The following is a 22,358-nucleotide window of genomic DNA, read 5'->3' as shown; positions in this document are numbered from 1 at the left end:
CTGGGCTTCGGCTGCAAGACCTGGAGGTCGAGGGGCGGCCTGACGCGCAGGGGCCGGCGCCTCCCGGAGCCTCGCCCGCTCTGCCTCGGTGGCTGGCGGCGGCCGCACCTGCTCGCTCCGCGTCGGCTCCGGCGGCTGATCTCCAGGGGCAGGGGTGGGAGAGGAGAGAGCCGGAAGCTGCCTCCTCCCCGCGGCCTGGCCCAAAACTCCTGTAGCATCAGTCGCGCCGTACCCTCTGGGTCAGAATAATCTAACCCCCAGCCCAGATTAAAAGGGAGGAGCACAGGGCAGCCCCGGTGGCTTAGTGGTTTGGCGCCGCCTTCAGCCCAGGACGTGGTCTTGGAGACCCAGGATCGAGTCCCACGTCAGGGCTCCCTGCATGGAGCCTGCTTCTCCCTCTGCCTGTGTCTCTGCCTCTCTCTCACTCTCTCTCTCTCTCTCTCTCTGTGTGTGTGTGTGTGTGTGTGTGTCTCATGAATAAATAAATAAAATCTTAAAAATAATAAAAATAAAAGGGAGGAGCACAGACCCTCTTCTGGGGCTGCTCCTGATCCCCGGTGAATGACCATGGCCCGCTGTCCCCGCTCCTCACCAGACACAGGGGGGCCCGCAGAGGGCGGAACTCAGCCTCAGGCTCGGTCGCCCGCCGTATCCCACGTGGACAAGGGCAGCAACACGTTCTTTGTCTCAGCTCTTCACAGGAGAAGGTACGTCTTCCCGCGACCTGGGGGCCCAGGCAGGGGGGTGAAGGAAAAAACAAACAGGTAATTCCTAAGAGAGTTAGCAATAGAATTTTCTAGTTGCCTACCACTTACCCCTGGGGACGCTGGGGGGCTACCTACGTGCTCTGCATTTCCTAGCCTCGTTTGCCAGGAGGGGTGGCCAATGACAAATAAACAGAGACCTGCGAGTGGGGGTCCTGGGAAAGCTTTCTACCGGAGCTGACTTAGCCGGCTGATGCCTTTTCTGGTGCACCCTCGCTCCCTCCTCCTCTTCCATCTGATGGCTGGAAGAGCGGCAGCCACCTGGTGCCAATGAGGCAGCTGTGAGAGTAGCAGAACAGGAAGATAGGAGTCGGGAGTCTGACAACGTAATGGGGCCGCCACAGTAGTTCTGAGCTATCTATTTGTATTACGTGAGAGGGCAGACGCCCCTACCTTGCACCAGCCGCCAGTATTTTGCATCTTATTAGATAGTAGCCAGGCACAATTACTGACAGAACCCAGTGTTTTGCCTCGAGCTTTTTGGCTGTCTTCCTGCCTCCCACTCACCTAGCTCTAACCACCAGTGATCTTCCTGGCCCACTATTCCAGTGAACACCCTCCACTGCTCTGAAGTCTTCAATGGCGTCCCGATACGTCTGTAAAATCCATTCTCTTTAGGGGGCGTCTGGGTAGCTCCGTTGGTTAAGCAGATGGTTAAGCATCTGCCTTTGGCTCAGGTTGTGATCTCAGGGTCCTGGGATGGAGGCCCCAGTAGGGCTTCTCCTGTTTGGTGGGAAGTCTGCTTCTCCCTCTCCCTCTGCCCCTCCCTGTCTCTTATCCCTGGCCCCTCCTCCCCCTTTCCCTGTATCTCTCTTCCCCCTGCTTGTGCTTTGTTCTCTCTCTTGAAATGAATAAAATCTTTTAAAAAAATGATACTCTTTAGTATGACACATTGGCTCCTTTCCACCCAAGCCCAAGCTGAGCCTTATCTCCTGCCTCCCCCCCCACCCCCAGACAATCAGGCCCTGGCCACTGCACACCTCTCAGCATCCTAGTTCTCACCAGCCCTCTGACACCTATAGTTTTTCTTTTTTATATATTTTTTAATGATTTTATTTATTTATTCATGAGAGACAGAGAGAGAGAGAGAGAGAGAGAGAGAGAGGCAGAGACACAGGCAGAGGGAGAAGCAGGCTCCATGCAGGGAGCCCGACGTGGGACTTGATCCCAGGTCTCTAGGATCACACCCTGGGCTGAAGGCGGCACTAAACCGCTGGGCCACCCGGGCTGCCCACCTATGGTTTTTTCACCTGAAATATTCTAGGTAGTGAACTCCTGCTTGTCCTTCAACACCTAACTCTAAAGCCACCTCCTCTAGGAAGCCTTCCCTGATGCCCTCAGAGTGAGCTACTGCCTCCTGTGGACCTCTTAAAGCAAGTTCCTTGTAAAATATCGCTGATCTGGAGCACCTGCCACACCCTATTGTGATTACTTATTTTTTAATCAGTCTGCCCCCCTAGACAGCGAGCTCCTCCAGGCTGGAACAGAGCCTGATGGGTCTGTTCATCCCCAGCTGTTAGCAAATCCTGAATGAATGAGCAGGAGGATGGGGGAATGGATGCACAGCCCTGGCACCTGGGGACTCAGAGTCTTCATCCTTTACACTGTGGAGGCCTCCAGTGATGCCTGAGGACCCAGGAAAACTGAGCAGGCACCTGGTAGAGGTACATCCCATGGATGCCTGTGCAGTGTCTGGGGCCCACGGGCACCCTGGAAACCGTCACCAGGGGGAAGAGCAAAGGGCAGCATAAACATGGACTTCAGGTGCCCTCCACGTGGCATCAAAAGGCAGGGGAGGGTGGGCAGCCCCATCAGCGGTCTGCTTCTCTGTCTCACCCCACAGTCCAACAGCTCCCCTCCAGGGGGAGCCCCAGAAGTGGGAAAGAGGGGCCCGCTGCAGGCCACCACAGAGCAGGGCCAGGTGCTACCTCCTCCAGTGAGAATCCGAACAGGCAGCGTTTCAGTTCCCGAAGCCCTGTCCCAGGGGAGCTCAGCTCCTCTCCGCAGGGGCAGCGCAGCCCCTGACCCTTACTCTCTGGCCGGGAGCACAGTGGACCAGGGAGGGGAGCTGTGCGACCTCACAGGCCGCAGGAGGCAGAACTTGGCCGCCCCCCCCCCCCCCCCCCCCCCCCCCGCCGCCAGAGCTGCCCAGGCTGATGGCAGGGGGCGGACTGCAGCGGCTCCCGCTCCCCGGGGGAGCCCTGGGAGGAGTGCCGGCCTTCCCGCCGAGCTCCAGTCTTAATTTTAGCTTGGAGGCCTGCCACAGAGGCTTTAGCGCGAGGCAGGCCGGAGTTATGCGGGACAGCTGTCAGCTGGCACGCTGGGTGGGGCCTGTTTAGCCGGCAGGGGCACAAGTCTGGGGACACGGGACCGTGTCCCTGGCCCGAGCCTTTTCAGCCCCGCCGGCCACACGGCACAGGTCCCCTCCTGCGGCCCCCAGCCCCGCGATGATGGCCGAAGAGCACACAGACCTGGAGGCCCAGATCGTCAAGGACATCCACTTCAAGGAGATCGACCTGGTGAACCGAGACCCCAAGAACATCAACGAGGACATAGTGAAGGTAGGCTCGGCGGGCCTGCTGGGCGGCGTGCCCAAACCCGCTGCCCTGCCCCGGCGCCCTGTGCCTCCGTCTTCTCCAAATCCTCCCTCAAAAGGCAGCAGGTGACACCCCGAAGAACGTCTGGCATAAACAGGAGCAAAGCCTCAGCCGCACACACATGACGCGGGGGTGCCTGGGGCGCCGAGGCAGGTCCCCGAGGGGCAGTGCCTGGAGCCCCCGAGGCCCCTCCCAGGAGCTCCTGGCCTGGCCCAGGGTGAAGGCCGCGGGTGGCCAGCTTGGGTCCTCTTCGGCGCCAGGGTTGTTTCTGCGGCCTCCACGGTGGGCGCGGGGCTAATCTCCAGAGGGTGGCTTCCAGTTCCCGGCACGGCTGGGGGGCACTCATTTCCCCAGAGCACCGCCCCATGTCCAGTGCTCCTGGTGTGGGGCCAGCTCCCCACCTGACCCCGGGTCCTGCGGCCGGGCCGGGGCAGAGGCCTCTCGGAGGGCTCCCGGCTCCCGAAAGGAGCGCTCAGAGGACAGTCACCCTGCCTTTGGGGAGTCTCCCCCATGGCCTCTTTCCTCATCTGGATGCCACTAGCAGCCTGGCCACCTCCAGGCCCACACCCTCACTTCAACCTCCACTCATTAGCCACAGGGTCCTTCTACAGCAGAATTCCTGGAAGCAGAGGGCCTAACCACCAGCATTAGAGTCACTGGAAGGGCTCTCAAAAGGGCGGTGCCTGGGGCCCCCGGGTCCTATGAAACGCATCCGAATCCCAGATCAGCCCCCACCAATAGAAATATAATGTGACCCATGATACCATCACCCCATGTCACTTTACATTTTCTAAAAGCTGCAATTTTAAAGAGGAGAAACAGACAGGAGAAACTAATTCTCAAGATATTTTTTTATTTAACCCAATATTTTCAAAAAAAAATATCATTGAAGCAGGTAACTGATATAAAACAATTATCAGTGCACTATTATGCGGTCTGTTTTTTGTTTTTTTTTTTTTCATCTTTGAAATCTAACATGTAGCTTACACTTAGGCTGCATATCAGTTCAGACTCCAAATGTATTAGAAATCGTGTCCTGGGGCAGCCCGGGGGGCTCAGCGATTTAGCACCACCTTCAGCCCAGGGTGTGATCCTGGAGACTCAGGATCGAGTCCTGCGTTGGGCTCCCTGCATGGAGCCTACTTCTCCCTCTGCCTGTGTCTCTGCCTCTCTCTCTCTCTCTCTGTCTCTCATGAATAAATACATAAATAAAATCTTTTTTTAAAAAGCCATACTTATAAAAAAAAAAGGAATCATGTCCTGTATTAAAATCTCATAATATACACAGTTGAAATCGATTCCTGTGCCCAAATAGTTCCAAATACTTTTAAAAGTTTTCCAATCTCGGAATTAAGTATCACTTTTTACATTTGAATTAAAATTAAACAAGATATACAGTTCTTCTGTTGCACTGGTCATAGGTGAAGTGCTCAAAGCTCCTGGCCACTGGATTAGACAGCGTGGCTCCGGGCTTGCTCCGAGGCAAAGCCCCTATGCTGTCACCCTTTGGTGGGATATCTCCCATGCTGGATAAACTCTAACTTCTCTCCTTGGCTTTCAAGCCCCAACACAATCTGGCTCCAACCCTCTTCTTTCACCTTCCAGCTCCAACACCAGGAGCAGGCCACACCAACCAGAACATACTCCTCTGTCGATACCAGCAGCACCCTCCTGCCTGTGGTGAATGCCCCGCTCAGCTTTCAAGACCCACTTCAAATGTTACCTCCTCTAGGAAGCCTTCCTTAGCTCCTCCAGGCATAGTAGCTCCCTCCTCTGTGCCCCAATTTCCCTCAGAGCATTTATCCATATTAAATTACTCGTATTAAAGCTCATATTAAATTGCGATTAGTGTATTTATCTGTATCATGAGTGGTGGAAATAGGGTACTTATAGCCCAGTGTGCCACAAGGGGGAAATTGCTATATAAATGTAAAATAGTATTTATCATGGTTTGTGTAGTGTGGTCTGGAAGTAAGAGTCCCAAACTTGGCTTTAAAAGACTCGGTTTCTTTTTCTTTTTTTTAATGATAGTCACAGAGAGAGAGAGAGAGAGAGAGAGAGAGAGAGAGGCAGAGACACAGGCAGAGGGAGAAGCAGGCTCCATGCACTGGGAGCCCGACGTGGGACTCGATCCCGGGTCTCCAGGATCACGCCCTGGGCCAAAGGCAGGCGCCAAACCGCTGCGCCACCCAGGGATCCCAAAAGACTCAGTTTCAAGTTTACTCTCTTCTACCTAAAAGCAACAGCCCTGGACAAGTTACCTAGGTCTTCAGGACCTGAGTTTCCCTCTGTAAAATGAGTGCAATATCATTTACCTCCACCAGGTAAAGGACTCTCAGAGCAGTGCTGTGCAAATAAAAGTATAATGTGAGGAATAAATGAAATAAGGGTTTTGAAAGTGCCTAACAAAGTCCCTGGCATGCAGCAAGGGTGTGACACGTGTGAACTGAGCTGGAGCTTGGAGGAACTTGCAGGGCAGGACAACTAAGCCATGGGCCAGCTTTTATATCCAGGTTCCCCTCTGGCGATCCCTAGCTGGCTGCTGGATGGAGAAGAAGACCCCAAGGAAGAATGTGGCTTCTGAAAGAGATCCACAACAGGTGACAAGTGTAGGGCGCCTGGGTGGCTCAGTCAGTTAAGCATCTGCCTTTGGCTCAGGTCATGATTCCAGGGTCCTGGGATCGAGTCCCGCATCAGGCTCCCTGCTCAGTGGGGAGTCTGACTCTCCCTCTGTCTCTGCCTCCCTCTCTCTGTCTCTAATGAATAACTGAATAAAATCTTAGAAACACAAAACAAAAACGGGTGACAAATGTAGAGAGGCTCTCAGGCCCTACTGAGCCCAGGGTGAGCCAGCTCCAGGCTCCAGGTCCAGGTTATAATCCGAGGGAGGGATGAGGGCAGCCACACAGATGCAGCTGCTTATGCAACTTCCCCGGGGGCTAGGGGCTGAGAGCTGTCTTTCCTGAACCCCAGAAAACATCCCTCAAAGGCTAAGCAAAAGACCCTGCAAATAATCTTGTGGAGAGGAGATTATTATTTTATATATATTATTGGACGTTCTCTGGTTTAGGGAGTTATTGGACTTTCTTTCGTTTTCAATAACTAAAGAATGAAAAACTTTTGAAATTCAGAATGAGGATCATAAAATGGAGTCAGATAAATAGCACAAACCGGTTGGAGTAGACTTTAGGTTTGTGTACTGTCTGTGAAAGAATAAAAAAAGGAAGAAAGCGGGGCCTGGTGGCTCAGTTGGTTAAGCAGGTGCCTTTGGCTCAGGTCCTAATCCCAGAGTCTTGGGATAGAGCCCCATATCAGGCTCCCTGCTCAGCGGGGAGTCTGCTTCTCCCTTTGCCCCTCACCCTGCGCATGTGCATTCTCTCTCACTTGCTCGCTGGCTCATTCAAATAAAAAAAGAAGGGAACCCCGGGTGGCACAGCGGTTTAGCGCCTGCCTTTGGCCCAGGGCGCGATCCTGGAGACCCGGGATCGAATCCCACGTCGGGCTCCTGGTGCATGGAGCCTGCTTCTCCCTCTGCCTGTGTCTCTGCCTCTCTCTCTCTCTCTGTATGACTATCATAAATAAATAAAAATTAAAAAAAAAAACAAATAAAAAAAGAAAGGAAAGGAAGGAAGGAAGGAAGGAAGGAAGGAAGGAAGGAAGGAAGGAAGGAAGGAAGAAAGAAAAAGAAAGAAAGAAAGAAAGAAAGAAAGAAAGAAAGAAAGAAAGAAAGAAAAGAAAAGAAAAGAAAAGAAAAGAAAAGAAAAGAAAGAAAAAAGAAAAGAAAAGAAAAGAGACAGGAGAGCTGGCCAGGAGGGGGCCTGGGCAGTCTGTCCAAATGGGAGTCTGGGGCACCTCGGCTTCTTAAACCAATTGGGGCAAAGATAAGATGGAGGGAGGCAGGAGGAAAAGGAACTGAGGGGGTGAGACTTAGGGAGAGAAAGACAAGCAAAGCAGAAACTCAGGAGGGACCCGTCAGGGTGGTTGCACCAGTGCTAACAGGTGAAAAGGCTAGGGTGCAAGACACAGTAAGATGCTGGAATAAGATTGAGCTAGAGACCCAAGTTCTGGTCCCGGCCCTGACACAGGCTCCCTGTGTAACTCCAGGGAAATCACTCTCCCTCTCTGGCCCAAGTCCTGGGGTAAGCAGAGGTTGGGTGGAGAAGAGGGAGGCCTGCCTCCTCCGTCAGCAGGTGCTGAGGTTTCACACAGAAAGCCAAGGATGGGAAGCAGGAGATAGACCCACGGTGTCTGTAGATTTGACGCCAGCAGACCAGAGGCACTGCCTTTTGACTTTACAGACTCAAAACTTCCCCAAACTTCCTCAAGGAAGGCCTGGTACTGCCCTTGAACCCGGGATGGAAGATGAGTGCCAAAGGCAGAGGGAGAGCCCTACACAGACCAGCAGACTTGAACCGTGGCTCCCAAGGTTCGGGGCTGGGTCTCGGGCACCAGGGAGGCTTATGGGGATTAGAGCTGAGGATCTGGGGTGAGCCACCCCCTTCCCTCCACCCCTGATGGTCACCGCCATTCAGAGAACACTGATTCCAGGAATCATTACTGAGTGCCTACTGTGTGCCAAGTCCTCTGCTGTCTCAGAGGAGACGGTGACAAACACGACCGACCCACCATGTGTGAGCCCTCATGCCAGGCTCTGGGGGATGTGAGGCTATGGCAACAGTTGCGGGGCTCTCCACCATTCCCTTCAGACCCACATTGTAAACCTGCAGCCCTCCTGCCCATGAATTCCTGCTGGGCTGCACCCCCACCTCGAAGGCCTCTGAGTTCTTTCGGAGAGGGCTCAGGGCTGTCTCCCTAACCCACACCAAGGCACCCAGACCCTAAAGCAGAAATGCTCAAGCCCAAAGTACCCCATGGGTTCCTCACCCTCAGGCTCCAGCCGCTTTCCCCTCAGCTACACAGCGTCAAACAGGGCAGGGGGCTGGACATGACCCCAGCCCATCATATGGTTCACGTGCCACCTCCAACCTTCATGTGCCACAAAACACCCTCCCCCCTCAGAAACACACTCAAACCACACCCTTTGCCTATCAGCTCAGGCTAAGAAACACCTGAAAGGACCCAGCAGCCACCAGTCCCGCAAACTCTGCTCCAGATTTGGGTCCATCTGGACACCCTGTTGCAGAAAGATGAAACTGACCTGGTACTTCCTCTGGAGAAGAATCCAACCTAACAGAGAGGATGAGACTAAAGTAATGTGAATATCTGGAGGAAGGTGCTGAGCGCCATAAATTAGTGCCTGATGAAGGGTCATGGGGTTTAACAGAGGAAGACCTTACTCTCATCTGAGAAAATCAGGAGCCAGCTCCATGGGGACACAGTAACCCAGGTGCATAAAAAAAATGGGGGGAAAATTAAAATGTGAATAAGGCTTTTGAAGAAGAGGGAGTAAGATAAGCAAAAGCCATGATATGGAGGATGTTGGGTGTCACTGGCAAAAGTGAGAGATGGGTATTGCCGCTCCCCGACCTACGTCCATGGCAAATGTTACTAATGGATTACAGCACTTTTCCAGGAAGCCATGGGTCATATTGGTGAGGCAGAGATGGGGACACATGGAGCCTCTTTGTTACTCTGTCTGCAGAAGAATGACAGGACCAAGTGCATCTGAGAAAGCAGAGGGGCAGGTTGAGACCGGTCATAGAAGGTCATCCAAGCTGCCACCCATCCCATGTTGGCAGTTTCTTCCTTTCAGAAATGTCCTGTCCTCTGTCAGGTACCTCTAGGAAGGGCGGCATTGGTAACTCACATGGAGGTATTTATAATTCAGTGCTATGGGGGCTCCTAAGTGTTAACTAATCTAGCTTTTCAAAATGTGGTCCCACTATCTTGAGTTGCTGGTTAAAATGCAGATTCCTGGATCCTGGCACCAGAAATTCCTATTTGGTGGGACCGGTGAACGTTTTGCACTTGCACGTACAAACAAGTCCCCTTGTCCTGCAGATGATAAACTTGGAATCCAGAGTTCTTACCAGTTTTCCCTAAAGACACACTGTGTTAGTTACCTACTGCTGTGTAACAAATCACCCCACACTCAGTGATTTAAAGCGACCACCATGTGATGGTCTCCCACAGTTGTGGGGGTCAACAAGAGGCAGCTGGGCAGCTCCACTGCTCTCACCGGTGGCCTCTCCAGAGGTGGCAGTCACCTGGGGCCTCAGCAGGGATGGATGGAAGGTGGGGCTCAGCCAGGATGCTGGGACAACTGGGACTCTCCCTCATGTGGCCTCTCTGCCATACCCCAGAGCAGAGGATAGTAATGTACTTCGAATGCCACCAGTCTCTACATCAGGGTATAAAAGTGAACTTCTAATATGGCAGCTCAGGGCTCCCCAAGGCAGAAACTTCCAGGCCTCTGGAAGTCTGAGTTCTGAACCTGGCACGGCACCCCTTCTACTGCACTCTGGTGATTGAAGTGAGTCATAGGGCAAGCCCAGACTTAGTATAGGATAAGAAGAGGCAAGGGCTTAAATGTTCAGGGCCATGACTTAATTGGGGGTCACCTCTGGATGACTACCCACCAAAAGCTGGCAAATTACCAAGTATAAGATACATGGCCAGAAACCAACATCTTATAAGGGCCAGATTGTGAGCATTGCTTTGGTTCTCCCATGTTATGTAGAATTCTATTATTGTTACTACCAATTATAACACAAAAAACAAAGCTTTGCCATTTTTCAGCTGTTTTACAGCTATCGCCTCATTTTAGCTTCCTACTGTATCAGCCAGTGCTTCTCAAATTATCTGGGTGAAGGGCCACTTTTATTATTATAACTTCAATTTGCTGAACACTGATGCTTTTATAAAATTCAATAGAAATTAATTACTAGGGAAATGGAATGAAAAATAGGCATCTACAATGTAAGCACCAATTTTTCTTACTATGAGTTATCAGACATAAAATCACTGGCTCCGATTTCGGTGACTATTTCTAAATGCTTACTCTCAACTTCTATACATACCCTGTTGGGAAGAGGGGACTGGCGATGGGCCACCCTTTAAGTAGCAAGGTACTAGGCAAGAAAACGAAGCAAATCCCAGCAAAACTAAGCCCCCCACCCCCCGGGTGTTCTGACTCCAAATCAAACTCTGAGTCACTAGGGATCTTGGCTCAATCCTCTTGGTGTAGAGTTAAAAAACAAAAACAAACAAACCAGAGGCCCAGAGAGGGAAAGCACCATGCTCCAAGCCTCTAGTAACTCAGTGGTCAAGTGGAGGCTGGCACCAGATGCCCATGCCTCTGCCTAGAGCAGTTTCCCCACCCACAGATACTCTATCTGAATTGTCCAGGGCCCAGGATGCCCAAGGACTGAGTCATACAGGAATCTGGGGAGGTATTTTTGACAGGGGGTGGCTGCTGGCCTTCTCCGAACCCTCCGGCAACGCCTGGTCCTGCTGTCCAGCACCCTTCCCCACCCTCTGGGAGCCTGCGGGGGCTGCGGGGGCTGATTCTGTTTAATCAACCGGCTCTCTTGCTATTCCAAAAATAAATATGCCAGAGAAGGGGACACCAACTGAATGAGCAGCCACATTCACCCTTCCCACCCCTTACCCTCCCACCAATTGCACACCAAGCCCTGAGGCTCTGCCATGGATCCAGCTCCGGTCCCACCACCCTCCCAGAAAAAGTCATCTTCCCTCCAGACAAATTAAGAAATGAAATCACTGTGTGCTTTTGATATACTGCCGTGGTGGCCTAAGTCCTGCCTGAGCCGGGTCTTAAAAATATCTCCCCAAAGTAGGCACTGTGACCAAAGCTGTCCCAGTGCTCAGTCCGGGTTGGGGGAACAGCTGGGCCTGCCAGCACAGCCCATCCCTCTGAGAGCACATCTTCCGATTCCCAGAAAACGAAGCCGTCGCCCGATGCACGGTGCCCAAAGGCAATTAGGGGGAATAATTCAAATGTCAGCGCCGATGTCTTTTGCGAAGAAATACTCATTAAAAGACACGGCAGAGAGGTCCTTGGGAGTGGGATTATTATTGTAAACAGAAAATGAGGGAAAAGAGGACTCATCAGCGCAGGCTGAGGTGTGCGTGAACGCACACCCAATTATGCCGAGGGAAGCTGCAGAATTAATGTACCAGGATCTGGCGTGTCAACAGATTTTCTGAGATGTATTTTCATAGGTACTTGAGAATAACTGAACCAAGAATTCCTGTCACTGAGCTCCTACCATGTGCCAGGCACTGTGCTGAGCACTGCCACGGAGTGGATGCTGAATAAATCTGTGTTTGAAGGGATGGAGGGAAGGATGCATGGATGTCTATGGATGGATGGGTAGATCTTTGGATTGATGGATGGAGGGACGGATGATGAGAGATTGGATGGGTGGGTGAATAGAGGGTGCAGGGTGAATGGATGATTATTTCTATTTCTCAGAACAAGGTTTTAAGAAATAGCAAATCCATTTTACAGATGAAGTGAAGCTCAAAGAGGTAAGTCATCTGCCAAAGTCACTCATCAGAGCAGCGCCTGCACTGGTGCGCAAGGCCACCTTTGGGGCTCTAACGTCCTCTTGGGGACAACATTCTGTAACAACCACCAACAACAGTTACCGGTTGTTATTAATCAGCTGTTCTGGGCCGGGCAGTGTTCTAGGCATTCAGAACTTATTTATTTAACTTATTTAATCCTCCAACAAACTTTATGAGATGACTCCAGGAAGCTGAGGCACAGAAAAGCTCAGTCCACCTGCTGACGGTTACAGAGCCAATAAGCAGGGGGGCTGGACCCCAGCCTCAGTAGTGGGACTTCACACAGGGCTCTTTCCCACCCGGCCGCCTCTCAGAGGCCAGACACAAATAATCAAATGCGTTGAAGTCAGAGTACGTGGGACTAAATGAACAAAGCGGGCTGGGCTACAGAGGAGCAGGGCCGGTGGCTGGAAACAAAGGGCTGGGAGCCCTGCCTGGGGGCAGGTGTCTCGGTGGACAAGGACTGGACCTTAGATGCTGCAAAGCCAGCATCCGCCTCCAGGTCTGACCGTGGCTGGGCTGGTGTGGACAGCTTAGATTAGAATCAGTCTGGGCCCTGCCTCCCACCTCTGGGCCGCCTGCCCTGAGAGGCGGGGAGACACCATCCTGAGAACAGCCACAAGAAGGGCAGGGAGGCCACAGGCGCTAAGTAGGAGAGTGCAGGAGGGAGGAAGCGCCTGCTGGGACCAGGGCTGGGGGGCACGCCTCTGCCCTAATAGCTCCTTCTGCTGGCAGAGTTCCTGGGGCTGCACCATGCTCCAGAAGCCAGCCTGGGTGCTAAGAGGCATCAATCAGGCTGGGGTGCGGCCGTGGTGGAGGAGGGGCAGGCTGCAGAGGTCAGAACTCCTCCATCGACAGGACCCAGGCCCTAGGGATCTAACTGAACCTCAGGAACCACTACGGGTGTACCCAGGTCAGGGTCAGGATGGTTCCCCAGCCCTATCCTCTCCAGCTTCTTCAATTTGAAAGCTCCCCCAAGAAACGGCAACTCTGAATTTTTGCCCCATCTAAACCAAATAGAGAAGATACCAGCCCTTTCCATCCACTGTCCACAGCCATGAGATGTTCCTCAACCAACCTGGGCCTTCTTTTCCAAATGTCCAGCACACCAGTTTTCCATTTCTGCTTCCAAACCTCACTGTCCACCGAATTCCCAGCCCATCACCGCCTCCTGGAAGCCCTCTAGGAATAAATACCATCTTTCTGAGATGAGGACCATATTTATATTCTTCCCTCCAGCCCTGGCCTTCCATCCAGGGGAACTTTAAGAGGTTAAATGACCTCTGCTGAACCCCAGCGGAGAAAGCTGGAGGCCGAGATTTACAGGAGTCCTGGAAGGCGCTCCTGACTCCCTGAGTCAGCTTTTCACATCACCCAAAATCCCAGGTTGTCAACTTTGCTTCCCATAAACATATCACCCCCTGGGGGAGACCTCATCCCCTGCTGCCTCCAGGAGGATCCAGGGATCTGGGGCATGGGGCAGGAGCTCAGTCTAGTCATGGGACGAAAACAGGACGCCCCATTGTACCTACAACATGATTAGGTCCACTCTCTCCCCCTCAAAAAAGTTACCCTGGAAAGAAAAGCACCAAAGCAATGACACTGTTAGTATTAGAGAAATATAAATTGGAGATACTTTTGTTTTATTTTTACTATTTCCTGAATTTTCTGCAACGTGGCTGTCATTTTATAATGAAAAGTAATCTGAAAAGTAATTCTGTGGCCAATTGAGAGGACCTCCTTCCCCCAACAAAAGCAGGGAAGGGGCTGCCCCTGAAAGAGTGGTGTTTAAGATCTGGCCCCACCAGGCCCCACAGGTGACCCCTCCCACCACAGTCTGATGATTTTGAGCCTTCATTCAGCCAGCTTTTATTAAAATGGCCCAGGAGCACGGAAGATGGTCATGTTCCCATTTTACAGACATGACAACTAAGGCTTAGTGGTGCTAAAGGACGTTGCAGACAAGAAAGCAGCTATGATGCTGTTTAATGCATAGTGGGGGCTCAAGAAAGGTCAGTTAAATGACTTGGCTGAGAGTAACCTTTTTTTTTTTTCGAGTTTACTGATTATTTTTTCCCACTTCCCAAATGAGGCCTCAGCCACCTTTGCAGTGGAACGTGTGAACCGGATTCTGTGAGCGCCCATGCTCCCTCCAGCTGCAAGGTGGGCCGGTGGGGGAACAGAGAGAGGAAAGTCTGAGATCGCCGCAGGACTAGGGTGCTTGGGGCCTGCTCAGCCTTCTTCGGTACCAGACACCTTTACTAGCCAGGACAGCACGGCCCTCACTTTGCCTCATGCCAGATCCCACAACAGCTCCCAGCCCTGCGCACCTCTCTAACCCGCCACCAGCACCCCAAACCAGCTTGGCACCACGTCCCACCTGGACTATTGCCGCAGCTCCCTACTGGACCCCACCTGCGTCCTCTCTCCCGGCCTCCACCGGCCCAATCAGCTGCTCAAAATTCAGAGGAGAGAGCAGAGAACAGAATGGTGGTTGCCAGAGGCGGGGGTGGGTGGTGAGTGAAGGGGGTCAGAAGGAACCAACCTCCAGTTATAAAATAAATAAGTCACAGGGACGTAGGTTCCAGCACAGTGACTATACTTCACAATAATACTGTGTGACACATGTGAAAGGTGCTAAGAGAGCAGAACTCAAAAGTTTTCATCACACACACAATTTTGTCACCTATGTGTGGTGACGGACGGTAACTACACTTAGTGGGTGATCACCTCCCAAATATACAGACAATCATTATATTGAAAATGATATGATGTTATATTATCAATTATACTTCAATAAAAAAAAAAATCAGGGCACCTGGGTGGCTTAGTGGTTGAGCATCTGCCTTCGGCCCAGGGTGTGATCCTGGGGTCCTGGGATCAAGTCCCGCATCAGGCTCCCTGCAAGGAGCCTGCTTCTCCATCTGCCTGTGTCTCTGCCTCTCTCTGTGTGTCTCTCATAATAAATAAATAAATAACCTCTAAAAAAAATCAGCTCAGATCTGGTCAATCCAGTGTGCAAAAGCCTTCAGAGACTGCTCCTCCCAGTGACTGTCTGGCCAGGCCTCTCTGGCCTCACTCTGGCCACTCTGGGCTTGCACTTGGCCTTCCAGAAGCACCTGCATTGGCAGAGGGCACACACTGTCCATCCCATTGGGTCCTAGGAGTGCCCAGTATGCTTCTTCAGCCACGGGCCTCCCTCCACCTGGCTATCTTCAGGATCAGCCTAGCTAGAGGCCTCTTTCTTACCCCCAGGATGACTAGGACCGGATCGTAAAAGAACAGAATTTAAGAACCATGCCTCTAGGCCTGCCTCTTACTTTGGCTTTAAGCAAGTCACTCAACATCCCGAGGCCTGTTTCTCCACCCACAGGACAAGGGGATGGACCAGCTCGTGTGCCTCACTGCTCTAGGGCAGCCCTGGCATCACCCTGGAGCTTGTCAGGGATGCAGTCTTGGGCCTCACCCCGGCTGGGCTGGGTCAGAATCCCTGGCGGTGGGGCCCAGCCGTTGGGTGAGACAAGCCCCCCCACTCCCCGCCCAGAGGGTGATGCTGGCCCACAGAAGCGCAGAAGTGGGTGGATGTTGTGACCTAAGGCCTTGTCCTTCCCGCCCCCGCAGGTGGATTTCGAAGACGTGATCGCAGAGCCTGTGGGCACGTACAGTTTTGACGGCGTGTGGAAAGTGAGCTACACCACCTTCACCGTCTCCAAGTACTGGTGCTACCGCCTGCTGTCCACGCTGCTGGGGGTCCCGCTGGCCCTGCTCTGGGGCTTCCTGTTCGCCTGCATCTCTTTCTGCCACATCTGGGCGGTGGTGCCATGCATTAAGAGCTACCTGATTGAGATCCAGTGCATCAGCCACATCTACTCCCTCTGCATCCGTACCTTCTGCAACCCGCTCTTTGCCGCCCTGGGCCAGATCTGCAGCAACATCAAGGTGATGCTGCGGAAGGAAGTGTAAAGCCAGGTGGGGGCGAGGGGGGTGGCCGGGCAGGGGGAGTCAGGCCAGGCTGGCCCCCCACGGCACTGCTCCATGGGCCTGCTGGTGAGCGCTTGCTCTTTAGGGACTGCTATTTCCCCCCCAAGACACACAGTTTAGGGAAGCAAGCAAGAAAAGAGCCCTGCCACAGAAGCACAGTGGCCCTTCACTCTGCCCCCTACCCCACCTAGATGCCTCCGTGACCGGGCATGAGGAACGATAATTTGCTAAGAGGCAGCTACTGCAAGTCTTTGCATTCACTTGTACTGTAACAGCATAAACCAGCACTCGGTTCCCACCTGGGGTCAACCCATCCGTGCATGCCGCCCGGGAAAGCTACCAGTGACTCTTGGCATTAGAAGGGTGGCTCCAATAAACGGTTTCGGTTGCATTTCGGGAATGCTGTGTTTTCTGTGTGTCCATAAGGTAGGTGCATGCCCTGATGAGCTTCAAAAATACAGTTTGCTGCCCTAAGAAACAAGTGGAGCAAGCTGGTTGGCCCTCCTCTGGGCCAAATTCAAGAATCAGAACAGAGTTCGGTTTCTCTTGGGCTTCTTCTTTGCTGGGTATCTGCTCCCCCATGTTACTTAGGGGATTAGTTCCCTGGGCTGGCCAGCAGTCACCAACAGGAGAAAGTGGCCCGTGGGCCAGAAGGGGCAAGAGTCCCTCCCTGGGGATCCCTGGGTGGTGCAGTGGTTTAGCGCCTGCCTTTGGCCCAGGGCGTGATCCTGGAGACCCGGGATCGAATCCCACGTCGGGCTCCCAGTGCATGGAGCCTGCTTCTCCCTCTGCCTGTGTCTCTGCCTCTCTCTCTCACTGTGTGCCTATCATAAATAAATAAAATAAAATATTTAAAAATAAAAAAATAAAAAAAAATAAAAAAAAAATAAAAAAGAGTCCCTCCCTGGGCACCAGCGAGGGCAGGGCCTGGGTTCAAAACTCTCTGAACCTCCCCTTTGACTCCACAGATACCAAGGCCCTGACACTGCTGCTTGGTATGTGTACACCTTCAGCCTTCAGAGATGTGATGAGGGCATATGGCCCAATCTGTGCAGGTGTGGACTCACTACATAAAAAACAATAGCAAGGGCATGTCCCACCTCTTCTTCACCTAACCCCACTGGGGAGACAAGAACCAGCAATCTTACATTCTTTACAGATACTTTCCCAAGAGTGTTATCCAGAACTTAGTCCTCAGAAAAAAAGAGGGGTGGCTTTTGTGATTAAATTTGTTTGGAAAATGCTCTATATTTCTCTCAGAGATTTTCAATAGACAGCAGTACATTAAAGATTCTGACAAGTTCTGCAGGAAAGAAAACTGTTCAGGGCAACGTCTTCCAATCCCACTTGACCTTTTTTTCCCCCCATGTAATACTTACTTTCGTCTCATAAAATTATGGTTCCGCAGCAGGTTTTCAGAGGCATCGCCTCATTGGTGCCTGGCCATGAACCCAAGGAGTACTGGGGGGCAGTGTCGTGGAGCAGATTGGGAGATAGGGCACAGGCAGCCTCAGTTCTGGTCCTGTCTCTCCTCCTAGTTGCCTTCTCTGGCCTCAATTTTACCATCCATAAAACGATCTCTAATGTCCATCTCAGCCTTAAAATTTACTCATTTTTGTTTTTTCTAGTATCTTATTATGCAATTTTCAAACACAGGAAGGAAGTTGGAAGGGTCGGCCGTGAACACCTGAATGCACACCATCCAGGCTCGACATTGCCCATTTTACTGCTCCTGCTTTGTCACATCTCTCTCCATCCACCAACCTCAGCTTTCTTTACACACTTTTATTTTTTATGCATTTTAAAATAAGCTGCAGATACCCATATTTTTGCTACTAAACACTGCAGCTGTCATCCTTTAGCTTAGCCCAGGGAGGTCTAGCCATCACTAGAGCACAGCAGCTCCAGCCCACCTGTCTCTGTTCTGTGCTGGGGCTCTGTACATTCTCAGGTGGACCCTGTGGGCCCGGGCTCCTCCTGCTGGAAAGGTTTGGAGGCGGCATTATTTACATCCTCCTCGAAGGGGCTGCCCTTCAAACATCTCTTGAGGTCAATAGGTCCCAAGACTTGGAATCTTGGGTTCTGCAGAGATTTTTCACCACTTTGGCACTTTCTATAACCTGATTTGACTTAAACTCCAATTTTCCAAGCTTGTTCTCTTTCTTGAGGGGCAGATTACAGCAGGTACTCATTTACCCATGAAGTTCCCAGAACTGGAGAAAGGACACACATTTAAGATGCATAAGGAGTTCTGTGTCTTCCAGGAATCTCCTTGAGAAATAGCAGAACAGCATGCTGAGGGCATAATGGGAAGAGGCCAGAGCAAGGAGGTGGAGTGTCTCTCTCTCTCTCTCTCTCTCTCTCTCTCTCTCTCTCTCACATGCTACATTCAGCTTATCAGGGATTCTTGCTCAAAAGGCAGGTTGAAGGTCCCAGCTCCAAAGTGTGAGTCAGTGGAGCCCAGGAAAAACACGAACCCATTTGTGGTTCTGCAGGTGGCCCCCTTATCTCACTGGAAGAAATAAGTGGTAGGGTCCCTTGGAGGTGATGATCTAAAATCCTATTCTCTCCAGAGTTAGACAGTGGCACACAGTGGGTGTGGTATATCACACAAGAGGTCTGTGCCTGGGACTTACAGCATCTTCCGACAAAACTCTTGACAAATCATGACCGCAAACAATGGGACCGGGTCCCCCTACCCCCACCCCAGCCACACGGCTGGGGTCCTTCTGTCATAGGCAGAGAACTCTGCAGCCCTGCAGGGGAATCCAAGCCCACCAGCCACCAGGCATGATCACCATTTTAGGGAGGGAGAAAGAGGGCAAAGCAATGTATGGGGGGAAAAATGTTTATACAGTGCACCTTTTATAAAGCAGTTAATGAAGCAGACATCTTGCTCTTGGCCACATCAGGCACCGGCTAGCACAGTCCATGAGGGTACCAGAGAAAGTCACTGCAGTAGGACAAAACTGAGGAATTCACATTTTGCATCTAGTGGTGTTTCACTGCACTCGAATAGAAAAGGTTAAGCACTTTCGAAACCAGGATATTTGTAAAGGGTGACCTTGTGCAGCTGTAGCCCACAGATCCATCCAAAAAGGAGCACAGATTGTATGACAGATTATGTCTTTCAGGGCCTAAGGAAATGAGGCTCAGAGCCTTCGAGTGTTCACATTTCACTTTTGACCATCAGAATAATGAAACATTGCAGAAGAAAACCTACATGCTCCAATTTATTGGCAGCTCCAGCCATGTGTTTGGTTTGCAGACGGGTCTGACGCGGTGGGAGAAGGTGTATGCAGACCTCGGGGTGGGGTGTCTGGGGAAGGAGGGCAGAGACAACCGAGCTCAGGACTCGGTTCGAGAAAGACTGAGAGGGTGAAGATAGTCTCTAGCACAAGATTGGGAGGGGAGGGGTGCAGAACCATGGGTGCTGCTGAAACCGAATGCCACTGATCTGCTGTGCCCGTGGCCCCCAGTGGCTTCTGTTAGCTGCTAGGGCAGCAACTTCCCCGGGAACAGCAGAGACTAGGGCAACTCTGGCTGGTGAGCAGGGAGGCTCAACTGCCAACAGACCCCATCATGGCTGCATCTGCACCCAGAGTGCCCCCGTGGTCCTATACATGGTCACGAAGACCCCAAATCAGCATCCTGTTAGCCTCCCAAAGAGCGAGGACTACCTGGTATTCACAGTGTCCAGTTAGTACTGAAGATCTTGTATTAAATGGTACGAGTCTGAATACTGGCATTCCAGGGCATGCCTCTCTGCTCCCTGAACATCTAAACCATGCTAGCTTCTTCTACTATGTGCAAGAATGTTGTGTTGTGTTGTGTGCACACGCAGTGTGGAGGGAGAAGAGGACAGAGCATATAGAAAGTGAATCTGTGGCTTTTGGGAAGTGCTTTTGCTTGTAACACAGTGAGTCACAAAAATATGTATAGACATTTTTTTTTTAAGTGCACTAAAGAACCAATGAGTTGGCCACTCCCCATCGAAAAACCTCTGATCTAGAACATCGTGTATTAAACAACCAAAGGTATTTCTTGGGCACAGTCATATCCTTCCTCAGGGCTGACAGGACACTTGAGAATGTGTTTACCAGGTGAGTAAAACCTTTGAGACCTTCGGTGAAATGCCCTTCTAAATAAAACACAACAGTCTGCAGCCCAAGACATCACTTGTGCCGGTACTAGAGCAGGATGGGAGTATTACCACTGCTGGTAGCTTTGGCCAAACTGGAAACACCATCTCTTGCAGAAAAACTGAGTAACTGTTCCTCCTACATGGTAAGTCACAGAAATAGAAGAAGCTCAGGGAGATTCTAAGGAATTCATCCTTCCAGCCGGTCGTCTCCGAATTTGGTTGGTAAACATTTGTTTTTGTGAACTTCTTTTAAATGTTCAATTCGGTGGTTTTCACATATTCTAAACACTCACATACCATCATCACTAATTCTAGAAAATTGTCATCACCTCCCCCAAGAAATCCAGCATTTATTAGCATTCCCTCTCCATTCAGCCCAACTTCCAGCCCCTGGCAACCATGGTCCTCTAACCTGCCCTATAGATTTGCCTGTTCTGGACAGTTCACAAAAACGGACCCATCCAGTATGTGGCTTTCTGCAATGGCTTCTTTCACTCGGCAAAATGTTTTCAAGGTTCATCCGTGTTGTAGAGAGTGACAGGACTCATTCCTTTATAGCCAAATAATATGTCACCATACAGAGAGACCATATTTGTCCATTCATCTGTTGATAGACATCTGGGTTATTTCCATCGGAGGCTATTATAAATGAAGGTGCTATGAACATTTATGTGCAATTTTTTTGTATTTGTATAGGCTCTCGCTTCTCTTGAGTAAATACCTAGGAGAGGCATTTCTGGCTCATATGGTAATTCTATGTTTAACTTTTTGAAGAACAGCCAAAGTATTTTCCAAGTGGCTGGACCATTTTCTATTCCCACAAGCAGTGTATGAGAGTTCCAGTTACTCTACATCCTTGCCAGCACCTGTTATTGCCCATCTTTTTGATTACGGCCATCTTAGTGGGCGCAAAGTGGCATTTCGCTGTGGCTTTAATATGCATTTTCCTAATGAACAATAACATTGAGCATCTTTTCATGGGCTTATTGGCCGTTTTTATGTCTTCCTTGGAGAGGATATAAAAATAGGTCTATTTATTTGTTTATTCAAATATTTTGCCCCTTTAAAAATCGGCTTTTTATTCTTAAGTGTTAAGAGTTCTTGATATATTCTGGATCTGAGTACGTGATTCACAAATATTTTCTTCCATTCTGTGAGGTGTCTTTTCACTTTCTTGACAGTGGCCTTTGAAGCACAGAAGTTCTGTACCCCATTTTGATGAGGTTAATTTACCTACTTTTCCTTTGCTTATGCTTTTGGGAATCATATGTGAGAAATCACTGCCTAATCCAAGGTCACAACGATTTATGCCTATGTTTTCTTCTAACAGTTTTATAGTTTTAGCTCTTACATTTAGGGCTCGAAGCATTTTGAGTTAGTTTTTATACAGCGTGAGGTAGGAGTCCAACTTCATTCTTTTTTTTTTTATTGAAGTATAGTTGACATACAATGTTATATTAGTTTCAGATGTACAACATAGAATTCCAACAATCCCATACATTGCTCAATGCTCACCATGGTAACTGCAGTCACATAACAACGTTATCACAATATCATTGACTATATTTCTTGTGCTATACTTTTTATCACTGTGACTTATTTGTCTTATAATTGGAAGTTTGTACCTCTTAATTCCCTTCACCAACTTCATCCTTTGGCATGTGGATATCCAGTTTTCCCAGCACCATTTGTTGAGCGGACTGTCTCCCCTATTGAATTCTCTTGCCACACTTGTCAAAAATCAATTGGCCATAAACATGAGAGTTTATAACTGCACTTTCCATTCTATTCCACTGGCCCATCCCATTGATCTTTATGTCTATCCTTACGCCAGTACCACACTCTTTTGATTATCATGGATTTGTAGTAAATTTTGAAACCAGGAAGTATGAATCCACCAACTTTGTTCTTTTTCAAAAGATCATTTGGCTATTCTGGGGCCCTTGCATTTCTGTGTGAATTTTAGGTTATCAATTTGTGCAAAGAGGCCAACTAGGAGTTTGATAAGAGACTGCATTGAACCTGTAGATCATTTTGGATAGTATTGTCTTCTTAACAATTTAAGTCTCTGATCCACGAACATAGGATATCTTTCCATTTATTTAAGTCTTCTTCAATTTCTTTCAATGATATTTTGTAGTTATCAGGGTATAAGTCTTATACTTCTGTTAAATTTATTCTTATTTTATTCTTTCTTATACCAGTATAAATGGGAAGATTCCTTAATTTCATTTTCATATTGTTAATTGTTAGTATAAAGAAATACAACTGTTTTTTTGCAAATTGACTTTGTACCCTGCAACCTCAATGAATTCATTTATTACTTCTAACAGGTTTGTATATATGCATGAACTCCTTAGAATTGTCTACATACAAAAT

At 50.2% G+C, this 22,358-nt stretch overlaps 1 protein-coding gene across 1 annotated transcript; it reads left to right on the top strand.

Moving 5' to 3' along the window:
* Positions 1–3,132: 3,132 nt before the first annotated feature.
* CAV3 (caveolin 3) lies at positions 3,133–16,235 on the top strand. The gene is given in 2 exon segments (NM_001287073.1): positions 3,133–3,325; positions 15,476–16,235. Coding segments are annotated over 2 exon segments (456 nt in total). The 5' UTR covers positions 3,133–3,211; the 3' UTR covers positions 15,818–16,235.
* The last annotated feature ends 6,123 nt before the right edge of the window (positions 16,236–22,358 follow it).

The sequence above is a fragment of the Canis lupus genome, chromosome 20 (assembly GCF_011100685.1).
Source record: "Canis lupus familiaris isolate Mischka breed German Shepherd chromosome 20, alternate assembly UU_Cfam_GSD_1.0, whole genome shotgun sequence".
Classification (NCBI taxonomy): Eukaryota; Metazoa; Chordata; class Mammalia; order Carnivora; family Canidae; genus Canis; species Canis lupus.
This window is presented reverse-complemented; position numbering and strand designations above follow the sequence as displayed.